General features: G+C 35.7%; 2 protein-coding genes across 4 annotated transcripts in view; both read right to left on the bottom strand.

Annotated features, from left to right (window-relative positions):
- The window catches only part of LOC134846947 (WD repeat-containing protein 49-like), a 232,270-nt gene that overhangs the window by 44,878 nt on the left and 175,073 nt on the right, over window positions 1-12,319 (bottom strand). For all 3 annotated transcript variants that reach the window (XM_063864388.1, XM_063864390.1, XM_063864389.1), the window contains exons 2-7: window positions 11,837-11,975; window positions 6,365-6,431; window positions 6,121-6,216; window positions 5,790-5,843; window positions 5,503-5,606; window positions 1,769-1,895 (exon numbers count right to left, since the gene is read on the bottom strand). In XM_063864388.1, the coding sequence (XP_063720458.1) occupies window positions 1,769-1,895; window positions 5,503-5,606; window positions 5,790-5,843; window positions 6,121-6,216; window positions 6,365-6,431; window positions 11,837-11,931 (543 nt within the window). In that variant the 5' untranslated portion in view covers window positions 11,932-11,975. The remainder of the gene's footprint in view (window positions 1-1,768; window positions 1,896-5,502; window positions 5,607-5,789; window positions 5,844-6,120; window positions 6,217-6,364; window positions 6,432-11,836; window positions 11,976-12,319) is intronic.
- LOC134845798 (uncharacterized) lies at window positions 194-1,574 on the bottom strand. Its single transcript, XM_063862879.1, has 2 exons — window positions 1,190-1,574; window positions 194-1,092 (listed from the first exon to the last, which is right to left on the bottom strand). The coding sequence occupies exons 1-2, from the start codon at window positions 1,284-1,286 to the stop codon at window positions 194-196; spliced, it is 996 nt and encodes a 331-aa protein (XP_063718949.1). The 5' UTR covers window positions 1,287-1,574.

Raw genomic sequence — 12,319 nt, 5'->3', positions numbered from 1 at the left:
TGAAGGGAACCAAAAAAAGAACCAGTTTTTTCATACATATTTGAGTACATAATTTTCCGAAAAGCGCCTTCGGCGCACCATTTAATGACTATTTTTTCCTTGAAAAATCAGTTAAAGCGAAATATTTCATATTTCAGAGAGTTTATAACCAAAGGGAATGTAAAATGGAATGAGTTCAAAAAATGGAATGAGTTTATCGTTGGAACTCTAGTCGTCGGTTCTTCTGGCTGAAACGGTTGATAATGTCGTCCAGGTCAATCTTGAGGTCTGAATGTACGTACATCAGTGCAAGTCCCGTCAGACGCTCTTCTCCCATTCTGGACCTCAGATACGTCTTAAGGAGACGCAAAACAGAAAAGGAGCGCTCTGCTGAGCAAGTTGTCACTGGAAGGGTCGCAAGCACCGTAAGAAGAACACTGACATTCGAGAAGAAAGCTGGATCACAGTGCTCAAGAGGAAGTCCCATCCGACCAGCAAAAACAATTGTGCTGACGATGGGCTTGAGGCGTTTCCGGTTTTCTGCAACTCTCTGATGAACCTGTTTGTCCAGTTGTTGATCTATTGACTTGGCGGGATGCTCGAATGCGTAGATAAAATCTACTGCGACCAGGGAGGCGTCCTTGTGGTAGTTTGTGTTGCAGTGGGCGTCGAAGTATCCCTCACTGCCTGTGAGCCTGCTGTATCGGGTGCATCCTTTGTTGATGAAGGTCACGGGCGCTGTGCTGCCATTTCGTCGTCTGACCGCGTCCCGATCTGCGAAGAACAGGCAGACTTTGCAGAACAGTCCAGCTGGTTCATGTGAGTAACACAGCCACGATCCATGAATCTCGAAATGCCGTGCATTGAGGTGTCTCTTTTTTCCCGATCTTGTCTCATGCGGCCAGTTGTTTCCGGGGAAAACGGGTATTTGTCGAGTCTTCAGAAGAGCATATTTCTGTCCATCAGTTGCTGACGAAGGATCGCCCACAAAAACACCAATGTCAGCAGGGGTGTCCGTTGAAGCCTCATGGACTGCAGGTTGGGTACCAGAAGTGCTAGATTGATTCTCGGTCACGACATCTGATTCTGTCACGGGAGACTGGGATAGGTCGCCTGAAACAAAACGTAGAGTTCCACAAACGATCAAAACGCTAACCAATAAAACAAAATTTTGATTGAAAAAATAATGAAAATAAAAATTGAAACTCACTGGATTGTGATGCTTGTGGAGTTGAAAAACCAAAGAAGGACGTAATCTTTGAGGATGACCTCGGTGACGGATTTGTTGTCGAACTGCGTTTAGACATTACTCTGAAAGTGAATTTGAGTGGAATGATTTTGTAAATTTAGCGTTCAAATATATACTGAATTTTGCGGCCAAAAAAACAAGTGTTAATAACATGTGTGAATTTCAAAGGACTCAAGTTTTCGCATCATTGTATTTCAAAAGTATTCATCCAGAACCGCTAATCACACATATTTCTGAAAAAGGCGACAAAATGAGGCGTGAATTTAACAGCTGTGACTCATTTTCGGAAAATCGCATTATGTTAGAAAGTGCCCCCCCGTTGAGAAAATCCTAGAATCGCGCCTGGATGCTTGACTTTAGCCAAGCTTAACTTGAGCCAAGACACTTTAAGAAAACGATTAAATATAACCCCAAACACACCCCACTTCACCCCGCCAAAGCATTTTCAGAAACCTCTCTCAGCCCAATAAAAATCCTGCCCCTCAACCAAACCCACCCCGGCCTCACTTGATTTGAATTATTTGTTAAGAGCTGACTGACCTTCTTGGCGTGGCTGAGTTCGCAGTTGTGTTCGTTCCACAGAGCCACCACGCCCTCCTTAGACACTGAGATGTACTTCTTCAACTTGTCCCACCAGATCAACTTCTGGATCACGTCTCGGTGGGGACTAGTAATGAACAGTGATGGATAAACAAGCCAGTTAAAAAACAATGCAACCAATTAGTAAATACTAATACAGGATTCCGTCATACTTTGGAAAGGCCTATTGGCAATTTCTTCGAGAAAATCTTCAAAAGAACATTCTTTGAATGAACTTTCAATATAAGATAACCCGAAATTTGTTATGAAACGATTTGTTATAATTGCTCTATTTTTTAGAAGAAAACTATTCGCCATCAACTCCTTTTATAATCTGTGGCGACATTAACATTGACATATCAAAGATTAATCAACTATCGAACAATTACATGAACTGTATTTTTGCAAATGGATTCGAACTAGGTGATACAAAAGCAACAAGAATTACTCAAACATCAAACACTTGTCTAGATCATTTCATTTATCAAAACCTGAATGAAGCCTATCAACACACTTTAGAATACCAAAATTTCTCTGATCATTTTCCTGTCCTCTTGCAATGGACTCCACCTAGTATAAAAAATGAAAAAACTCAGACTTTTCGTGACCTTAATTTTGTCAAAGATAAAGATAAATCCAATAAGTACATAAACTCATTGCAAATTGAACTGAATGAAAAAGAGTTAGAAATCTGCAATATTGCAGATCCATCAGCAGCATTTAACATTTTTTCTGCGGTTTTTAATAAAGTTACCACAAATTTTGCACCCATGCGGGAAAACACAATTACTGATTTAAAAAAACCGAAATGGTTCAACAACAAGTTGAAAAATTTAAGAACCAAAAGAAACAGAGCACATCGTTCATGGAAATGTCAACCAAATAATTCCAATTTATTGGAAAATTTTAAGAACTTAAGATTTAAGCTAGAAAAAGAAATTAAAGGAGCAAAACGGAAGTTTTACCGTAACAAATTCTCTGCATGTATTGGGGACTCAAGACAAACATATAAATTACTCAATGATTTAAGTGGTAAAAATATATATGATGCAAACGTACCAATACTAGAGTCATGTCAGCAGCACTCTGTAACTCCATCAACTTTTGATGTTGCTGAACGATTTAATGTTTTTTTTCTCCGAAATTGGCACTCAACTTAAAAAAGACATGGACTGTCTACCATTACCACCTCTTAAACAAGTGGGACACTCAATGTTTCTTTATCAGGCTACTGAACTTGAAGTAGAACAAATAATTAACAAACTTGATAATAAATCGTCGTCGGGTGATGACAATATTAATAACATTTTAGTTAAATTGTCGGTATCTGCTACCGTTCCGTATTTAACCCTGTTAATAAATAAATCCTTCAGCCAAGGCATTTTTCCTGATAAATTAAAAAGAGCAAAAGTCATACCCATGCATAAAAGTGGTTCCAGAGTTGATGAGAATAATTACCGACCAATATCGCTATTAATTGTCTGGAGTAAAATATTTGAAAGAGCCATGTACACTCGTATTTACAATTATCTTGAAAAATTCTCACTTATTTATAGTAGACAATTTGGGTTTCGGTCAAAGCATAGTACAATAGACGCACTCGTTGATTTTACTGAAAAAATGCGGTCATGTGGTAATCAAAATGTTGTTACTTTCTTTTTTGATTTGAAAAAAGCATTTGATACAATTGAACATTCTCTTTTATTACAGAAGTTGGAGTCCTATGGAATCAGAGGAATTACTTATGATTGGTTTGAATCGTATTTAAAGAACAGAAAACAACGTGTAGAAATAAATGGCGTTTCTTCAAACTGGTCTTCTATAAAATGCGGTGTTCCTCAAGGATCAATTTTGGGTCCCTTACTCTTTCTTATATATATAAATGACCTTCCTCATGTTTGCAAATCATCTGAAGTTGTCCTCTTTGCAGACGACACCAATGTCACTGCTTTAGGACAAGTAAATGTTGCAATTGAAAATGACATCTCTTACTTGAACTACTGGCTAAATGCCAATAAATTAGTTATTAATATGGATAAAACAGTACAAATGAATATTAAGACTTCCAATTCAATGACCTTTCAATTAAACAGCTGTGCTATTAAAACTGAACCTGTTTGTAAATACCTAGGGATATATTTAGACTCAAAATTATCCTTCTTTTCGCAAATTGATTATGTAAGAATGCGATTAGCGAAACAGTCAGGCATTATTTCAAAATTACGTTATTTTGCTCCACGTCATCAGCTTTTAGACTACTATCGAACTAACATTAAATCAACTATCCAATACGGTATTCTTGTTTACGGTTGTTCAAGCTACTCTTCTTTAATGCCGATTTACATACTTCAAAGAAAGATCTTAAAATTGATTTACTTCCGAAATCGTCGCGAACAATCGGATGACATTTTTATTAGAAATCAACTGCTAACCGTGCACGAGCTTCATGTGTATGAATTACTAAAATTTGTACTCCGATCAGTAAACAAACTACACAGTGAGGATTTTTTGAATAATGTGTTTGAATTCGAAAATCCCACTAAAGTAACGCGTAGGGCTAATTTAAACCTCCTTAAAGAATCATTTAGAAAAAAACGATTTGAACGGCAATCAATTGCCTATCGGGGGTCTAGGCTTTACAACGTATTGAAAACTAGAGGCTTACTCGAAGATGGGATAGAAAATGCAAAAATTGAAAAAATTACAAGTTTTTATCATAAATTTAAGAATGGATACCTGCTAGGTAACAACGAGCTGGCAACTTTAGTTTTCAGTTTTTAATTTTTGTGTAATTTCAGTACCTTGGTTAAATGCTACAGGACAATCAACTATAGGTTGCGATTTATGTGAAAAAATATGACCCTCCAGAACCTTTTAGTTTAGGAGATATGGCCCTTTTTATGATTTTTTGAATTTTTTCTCAATAATTATTTTCCCGAAAACTTAGAAAATTTTCTTCAATATTTTTTTTTGAAGCGACGTGTTCCCATGCCGGAGCATCAGCTGAACTGCTATAGGTAGCGCTATGAAGAACAATATGTTTTCAATTAGGTAAAAATCAAAATCACGTATTTTTTGTTTTTTTGTTAATTTCTTCATAAAAAAAAAAAAAAACTTATTTTCTTTCTTTTGTTTGATGTTAAATTCAGTATGTGTGCTATATAAGGGCAACATTTATGTGGATCAATGGTCTCGTTAGTTGTCCATTCCGATGATAAATGCATTGATGAAATTACTTTTGTTTTGCTAATGACTATATTTATCAATCGGAAAAATAAATTCTTTCTTTCTTTATTCTTTGCAGAAAAAAAATATTACAGATAAATAAAACTGTAGCTTATTCGCTGTGACAGTGGCCTAAAAAATTTTGACCACACAAATCATTGAGAAAAACATGGAGAAATTGTAACTTTTCTATTGCTTAGATTTTTTAGATCCGAAACAGCGTCAGATCCGAATCATCGATGTTAGGGCTATGAATCCAAATTTGACCATTTGAACTTTTTTCTTTGACCATCGCTTGACCATATGAAGGTAACTAACAGCTCGCGAAACAAAAATAACCACCCTACGCCATAGTTCCTTTCCACTATTTCGAGAGTGGTCAGAGCAATAACTACGAGTCTCTGAATCGAGTTTCAGTTTATTGTTTCATAAGTTGACAGTCAGTGCTCTTAATGAAATATGACTCATACTTCTGCTGCAGTTCCCTCTTGGGTCTCCAGTTGGGGACAGTGGTCTGCTTGTTCTTGTCATCCTTCCCCTCGAATTCCGAGAAGATGTGGTCCGCTATCCGATACTACACACGCGCAACAGCAACAAGGTCAAAACAAAGTACATTTATAACCATCAATTTGGTTTTTAAATATTACATAACTTATTAGATAGCTGATTGGGTATACATGGATGAAGGTCAAGAGTTTGGAGTCTACTCATGGGAGTAGCATTTGAGATAATCAGAAAATAAAAGTCGGTAACTTACCCAGTCTATTTTTCCCAATTTGGTAGCATCTACTTTGTCGAAGAACTCATTGAACTAAACAAAAAAGGCCCTGCAAATTTTCTACGGCACATTCTTTCATCTTATAACTTCTTGAAATTTGAGCAAATCTTAAAATTACACATTTAAGAAATCTATTTAGATATTGGCGACCTCAGGTTGTGCAAAAACATTCACTTTACCGTATAGGCACTCATCTTAAGAGCTAATGTACCAAAACTAAAATTAATAGGTATTGGACATTCAATAAACCTGGAATTGTTTAATACACAGTTTTTTTAATTTACAGAAGGAGAAGGGCCAAAACATTCACCTGTTCTTCGCTTCCCTTCCGGATGACGATTGTGAGGAACTCCTTCAGTTGGCTTCTGTCCAGACTAAGCCGGTTGTCGTACCCATTGCCCTCGGCCTAAAATAAATAACACTCAATTATAAAACAATCTTTTGCATACTACTGATGTGGTTTTTTTTGCTTTTTTTAACATTTAAATAAGCAATGTGGTGTTGTCAACAAAACCACATGCTGAATAAATAAAATGATGGCACTAAAAATAAACCTGAAGAGCAGCGTAGATTTCTTCCAAGTCAGCTGTGGTCAAAAGATTCTCCAAGTCAACCTCAGTCCTACATCACAAACAGACTTAGAATGCAAGATATCAATTGACTAGCGCTTCTGAATCACATTGCAAAGGTAGAGCTTCGAAGCCATATTACGAAATGTGGCAGTTGTGCAAATAAAACGCGAGACAATTTATTTCCAAGTCAAGAACTTGGAACTTGGAATTTCAGCTCGAAGCACGTTTGAAAGAACCTCAATGGCTGCTTTACTCAACTTCTGAGGTACCATTCTTTGTGACACCTGGTCTTTAGTAGAGCTTTTTTATACAGCCGAATACTTAATTCCTTTTTTAACATTGGTCGAAACAAAATTAAAGTCGCTGGCTAAAAATGAAAGGAAAAAAAGCAAATTCGAGCAACTTTAAGAAAAGCACGACAGACTAAAATTAAAAATCCAAGAAATAAAAATCGGTCAGAAAATCAATAAGGGGCTTTATCTCTGATTCTAAAATCAGTATTGCCGTCAAAATATCTCAAATTAAAAATACTATAATTATTTACATTCTAAAATAGATTCAAATTTGAATCGAACCAAAGCCGAAAGTCGCCAAAGAATAACATCACATTCATACTTCTATGTAGTGTCGTTTTTTTCGCAGTGTGACAAGAAAGTTAGACAAACGGGTAGCAAATTAGTGAGTTAGGCACAATCGATTTGTCTTCATAGGAATAAAAAACAAAATTTTTTGCGCAATATTATTAAAATTTTTAGACAACCTATAGAGCCAAGAAAACGCTAAAGGAAATTTCCTAAACCAATTTTCTATTTAGAGAAATCTTTGACTGAAATCCTAGCCAAAAGCAAAGTTTTTATATAACGATTGTTATTCGATCACTTTACTCGCTCGAGTTTGAACTAAAACTCTTAACTGAGAGGGCTTTTGTTTGATACATCACTCGGCTCATTTCAATGATTATTTGTGGTATTTGTGATTACATATTGGATACAACAGCTTATGCTACAATATTTTTAACGTCTTGACTCATAAGATCTTCTAACGGTGAACTACGCAACAGGAACATAAAAAATCAAAATTTAGAAAAATAATAAGATTTCCGGAAAATCAGAACTCACAAAACAAAAAAAATGAAACAAAATAAATAACCTAATTTCAGCAAAATAACTTACGCGAATTGCTTCGAAAAGGTAAGTTGCATCGGAATGTTAAAGCTAAAAAAAGGCATGTGTATAAAATTTCAACTTTTTACAAAGAATATACCGAATTCAATTAGACTTCCGGGAACTCAAAACTGCCATAGAACCTTAAACCATTGAAAAAAGCCGCCAGCATGCAAGAAATGGTAATTAAACTGTTATGGTTTTAAGCCGAGCTTATGTTAACTGAAACATTTTGAACAAAAAAATAGGAAAACATGAGATAAATTATCTGCAACAAAAAGCATGTGACAACTGCAGCTGGTTGCTGCTTTACCACTGACTATTACAACCAAATTTTAAAACGTGGAAAAAAACAAAAGATAACAAAATGAATTTTGAACAAGGATAGCCGGTTACTGTGCAAGTAGCACAGAATGTTCCGACCATAGTCTTAAAAAATTTAACAAAGTTTTTTCGAATTATTGTCAAATTTTTCGGCTGATGAAATTTGAACCAACGAATTTATGGATTGATTGTTTACTGTTCAACCAGCATAAACTCAAGCTGCAGAGTAGTGACCGCCGCAGCCGCGCCACTATGTGACGTATTAATGGCGCATTAAAATTTATAAAACCTTAACGAAAAAATAAAAACCGTAATATGAGAAAGGTAGGCCTGTCACATATTAAAGGTGCATTAAAATTTATAAAACCTTAACGAAAATATAAAAACCGTAATATGAGAAATGAATGCCAACTTCACAAAATAGAACTTCCAAAACCAAAAACTGGAGAAATTATAATTCTATCATGAAAGATATTAGGGGTGAGGTGAAGAAAGGCTTAAGTTCAATTGAAAAGGTTTAAGTTCAATTAGAGTAGCCTTTTATTAATAAAGTGATTGCTTGAGGTAGCAATTAGTTTGAGGACGTTTATGGATGCGGACTGAAACTTATAAGTAATGAGACCAATGTAACATTGACAATTTTTACCAAAACACACACAATCTGCCGAGTGGTCATTAAATCTAGCAATTATAGCGATAGTATAATAATTTAGCGCAGGATTTTGTTGTAGAACATCTATGAGGTCACGAAAAGTAGCTCCACGATAAGAATGAACAGCTGCTCCAACGTCTTTTTCCTCAAAGTATTTCATCCGGGAAGTGCCTGATACTACATTTTTTGCAAAGAGAAAGACAAAGTCAGCAAAAAAGGCGTCTTTTCCAGTTTCTCACCCTTTGCAACGTTTTCAAAAGCCAACCATTAAGAGGCCAAACTGTGCATTCTCTGCATTGTAAGCGGAATCCGCAACAGGCCAAAATCAGATTTGTCGCGGAATCTGCAACATTGCTACTTTTCTTTGATCTTCTATGCTGTTTTGGATTCCACAAACAAATACCTAAATGATTGTACCGCTCATGATCGCTCCAAAAATAGGCGAACTTGCGGAATCCGCAACTGTATTTGCGGAATCCATAACAGTTTGTGGAATCCACAAACAAATGATAAGACATTTGTATCGTTAAATTGAGCTGTTGCGGAATCCGCAACTGTAAGTGGAATCCGCAAATTGTAAGTGGAATCCGCAAATTGTAAGCGGAATCCGCATTTTGTTTGCGGATTCCATTTACATATATGTTTATATGTGGTAACGTTTTAATTTATTCTTTTATTTAGTAAGTGTTCGCCAACAAGCTCAATCTCAGCTACGTTGATCAGCTACCAGTCTCAATTCCTGTCACCAACTTCGATCTCAATTCCTGTAACCCAACTTCGATCCCATTTCCTAACCCAACATCAATCCCGATTCCTGTCACCAACTTCGATCTCAATTCCTGTAACCCAACTTCGATCCCAATTCCTGCCATCAATCTCAATTCCTGCAAAGTGAGCAAATTGAACAAACTTATGAAGTAAACTCGCATCTAAATTTATCTTATTGATAGTCTTGATGCACAAGTTTTCAGTTTTCCACTAAAAAATTGACAAGTTTTGTCACCCTAATAAATGCAGCGTCATTCTTAACAAACTGAAATTGGTGTGGAGAGAAATTAAGATCGGAGAAGTTTAACGAAAACTAATGCTGCTGCAATCGGCAAAAATAGCCGCGTCATCAGGTTAAATCTATTTCACGAATGTTCATAAAATATATTCAACGCAGAGGCAAAGCGGAGCCTATGTGACGTATTAATGGCGCATTAAAATTTATAAAACCTTAACGAAAAAATAAAAACCGTAATATGAGAAAGGTAGGCCTGTCACATATTAAAGGTGCATTAAAATTTATAAAACCTTAACGAAAATATAAAAACCGTAATATGAGAAATGAATGCCAACTTCACAAAATAGAACTTCCAAAACCAAAAACTGGAGAAATTATAATTCTATCATGAAAGATATTAGGGGTGAGGTGAAGAAAGGCTTAAGTTCAATTGAAAAGGTTTAAGTTCAATTAGAGTAGCCTTTTATTAATAAAGTGATTGCTTGAGGTAGCAATTAGTTTGAGGACGTTTATGGATGCGGACTGAAACTTATAAGTAATGAGACCAATGTAACATTGACAATTTTTACCAAAACACACACAATCTGCCGAGTGGTCATTAAATCTAGCAATTATAGCGATAGTATAATAATTTAGCGCAGGATTTTGTTGTAGAACATCTATGAGGTCACGAAAAGTAGCTCCACGATAAGAATGAACAGCTGCTCCAACGTCTTTTTCCTCAAAGTATTTCATCCGGGAAGTGCCTGATACTACATTTTTTGCAAAGAGAAAGACAAAGTCAGCAAAAAAGGCGTCTTTTCCAGTTTCTCACCCTTTGCAACGTTTTCAAAAGCCAACCATTAAGAGGCCAAACTGTGCATTCTCTGCATTGTAAGCGGAATCCGCAACAGGCCAAAATCAGATTTGTCGCGGAATCTGCAACATTGCTACTTTTCTTTGATCTTCTATGCTGTTTTGGATTCCACAAACAAATACCTAAATGATTGTACCGCTCATGATCGCTCCAAAAATAGGCGAACTTGCGGAATCCGCAACTGTATTTGCGGAATCCATAACAGTTTGTGGAATCCACAAACAAATGATAAGACATTTGTATCGTTAAATTGAGCTGTTGCGGAATCCGCAACTGTAAGTGGAATCCGCAAATTGTAAGTGGAATCCGCAAATTGTAAGCGGAATCCGCATTTTGTTTGCGGATTCCATTTACATATATGTTTATATGTGGTAACGTTTTAATTTATTCTTTTATTTAGTAAGTGTTCGCCAACAAGCTCAATCTCAGCTACGTTGATCAGCTACCAGTCTCAATTCCTGTCACCAACTTCGATCTCAATTCCTGTAACCCAACTTCGATCCCATTTCCTAACCCAACATCAATCCCGATTCCTGTCACCAACTTCGATCTCAATTCCTGTAACCCAACTTCGATCCCAATTCCTGCCATCAATCTCAATTCCTGCAAAGTGAGCAAATTGAACAAACTTATGAAGTAAACTCGCATCTAAATTTATCTTATTGATAGTCTTGATGCACAAGTTTTCAGTTTTCCACTAAAAAATTGACAAGTTTTGTCACCCTAATAAATGCAGCGTCATTCTTAACAAACTGAAATTGGTGTGGAGAGAAATTAAGATCGGAGAAGTTTAACGAAAACTAATGCTGCTGCAATCGGCAAAAATAGCCGCGTCATCAGGTTAAATCTATTTCACGAATGTTCATAAAATATATTCAACGCAGAGGCAAAGCGGAGCCGCAAAAATAGCATTGAAAGCTAACAGACAGGAAAGAAAAGGAAAGCCACTAAGTCAAAAGAAAACTGAAAAAATTTTCAAAGAAACGACAATTAAAAACTTTAAAAAAATGTTTTTAATGATGTTCTATTTGCAAAAAAAACACAAGCCCAGAAACACATTCGACGGCGTTTAAGGAAGATTCAAAAACAATTTTTGAGCAAAAATAAAATTATCATGAAAAATTTTGAACTATAAAATCTATTCTGAAATTTTAACGTTTTGTGCAAGCCGGAGGAAAGTATACGTATTATGGTTCCCTCGAGCGACCCAAAATTAGGTTAGTAAAGTTAGTAGGTTGAAGAAAAATAAGACAAAATCAATTAGGCCGAAAAAACTTTTAAGGGAAACAAAAAAGGAAAATGTATGAAGTCAAAGCTAGTAGAATTACAAACTTCAGAAGCAAATGGAAAAATAGAAAGCAACTGAATTTTGGATTTGGTTTCTAATCGTTGCTCAAATTTGATAGCTTTTCCTAAGATTGATCCAAGAGTATCAAAAAGGAACTTTTCTCACTTGGTGGTATCTGACGACTCACCAGCCGATGTACCGGATTTCAAACCGACCTTAACGGCTGTTGACAATTTATGACCAGATACTGCAACAGGCATGGCATAGATATTGTTTTCAATACCTAAGCTTTAGCATGACATCTGAAAATCGAAAAAGCTACTAGAGTTGTATTCCTTTTATTCAAACAACTGTTATTTAATCAGAAATGGGAAACTATTGTGGAAACTATCATTAAAATTATAATAACAATTTGTGGAAATTATCATGGAAACTATAATCAATTTTAAAATTGATTGCATAATAGATGTTAAATAACAATTTGATAAATTGTTTTTTATGAATCATGTTTTTGACACGTTTTATGATTTTTGATCATTCTGTAAATATTACTTAGGTTTTAAAACTTGAAGATGCACTAAAATGTGCGAAAACGTTTGTTTAATTTACAATTTTAACAGAATTGATCTATAATAACATTACCAAAGA

The sequence above is a fragment of the Symsagittifera roscoffensis genome, chromosome 5, assembly GCF_963678635.1.
Source record: "Symsagittifera roscoffensis chromosome 5, txSymRosc1.1, whole genome shotgun sequence".
Lineage (NCBI taxonomy): Eukaryota > Metazoa > Xenacoelomorpha > Acoela > Convolutidae > Symsagittifera > Symsagittifera roscoffensis.
The sequence above is the reverse complement of the archived record's forward strand: the minus strand, read 5'-3'. Positions and strand labels throughout refer to the sequence as shown.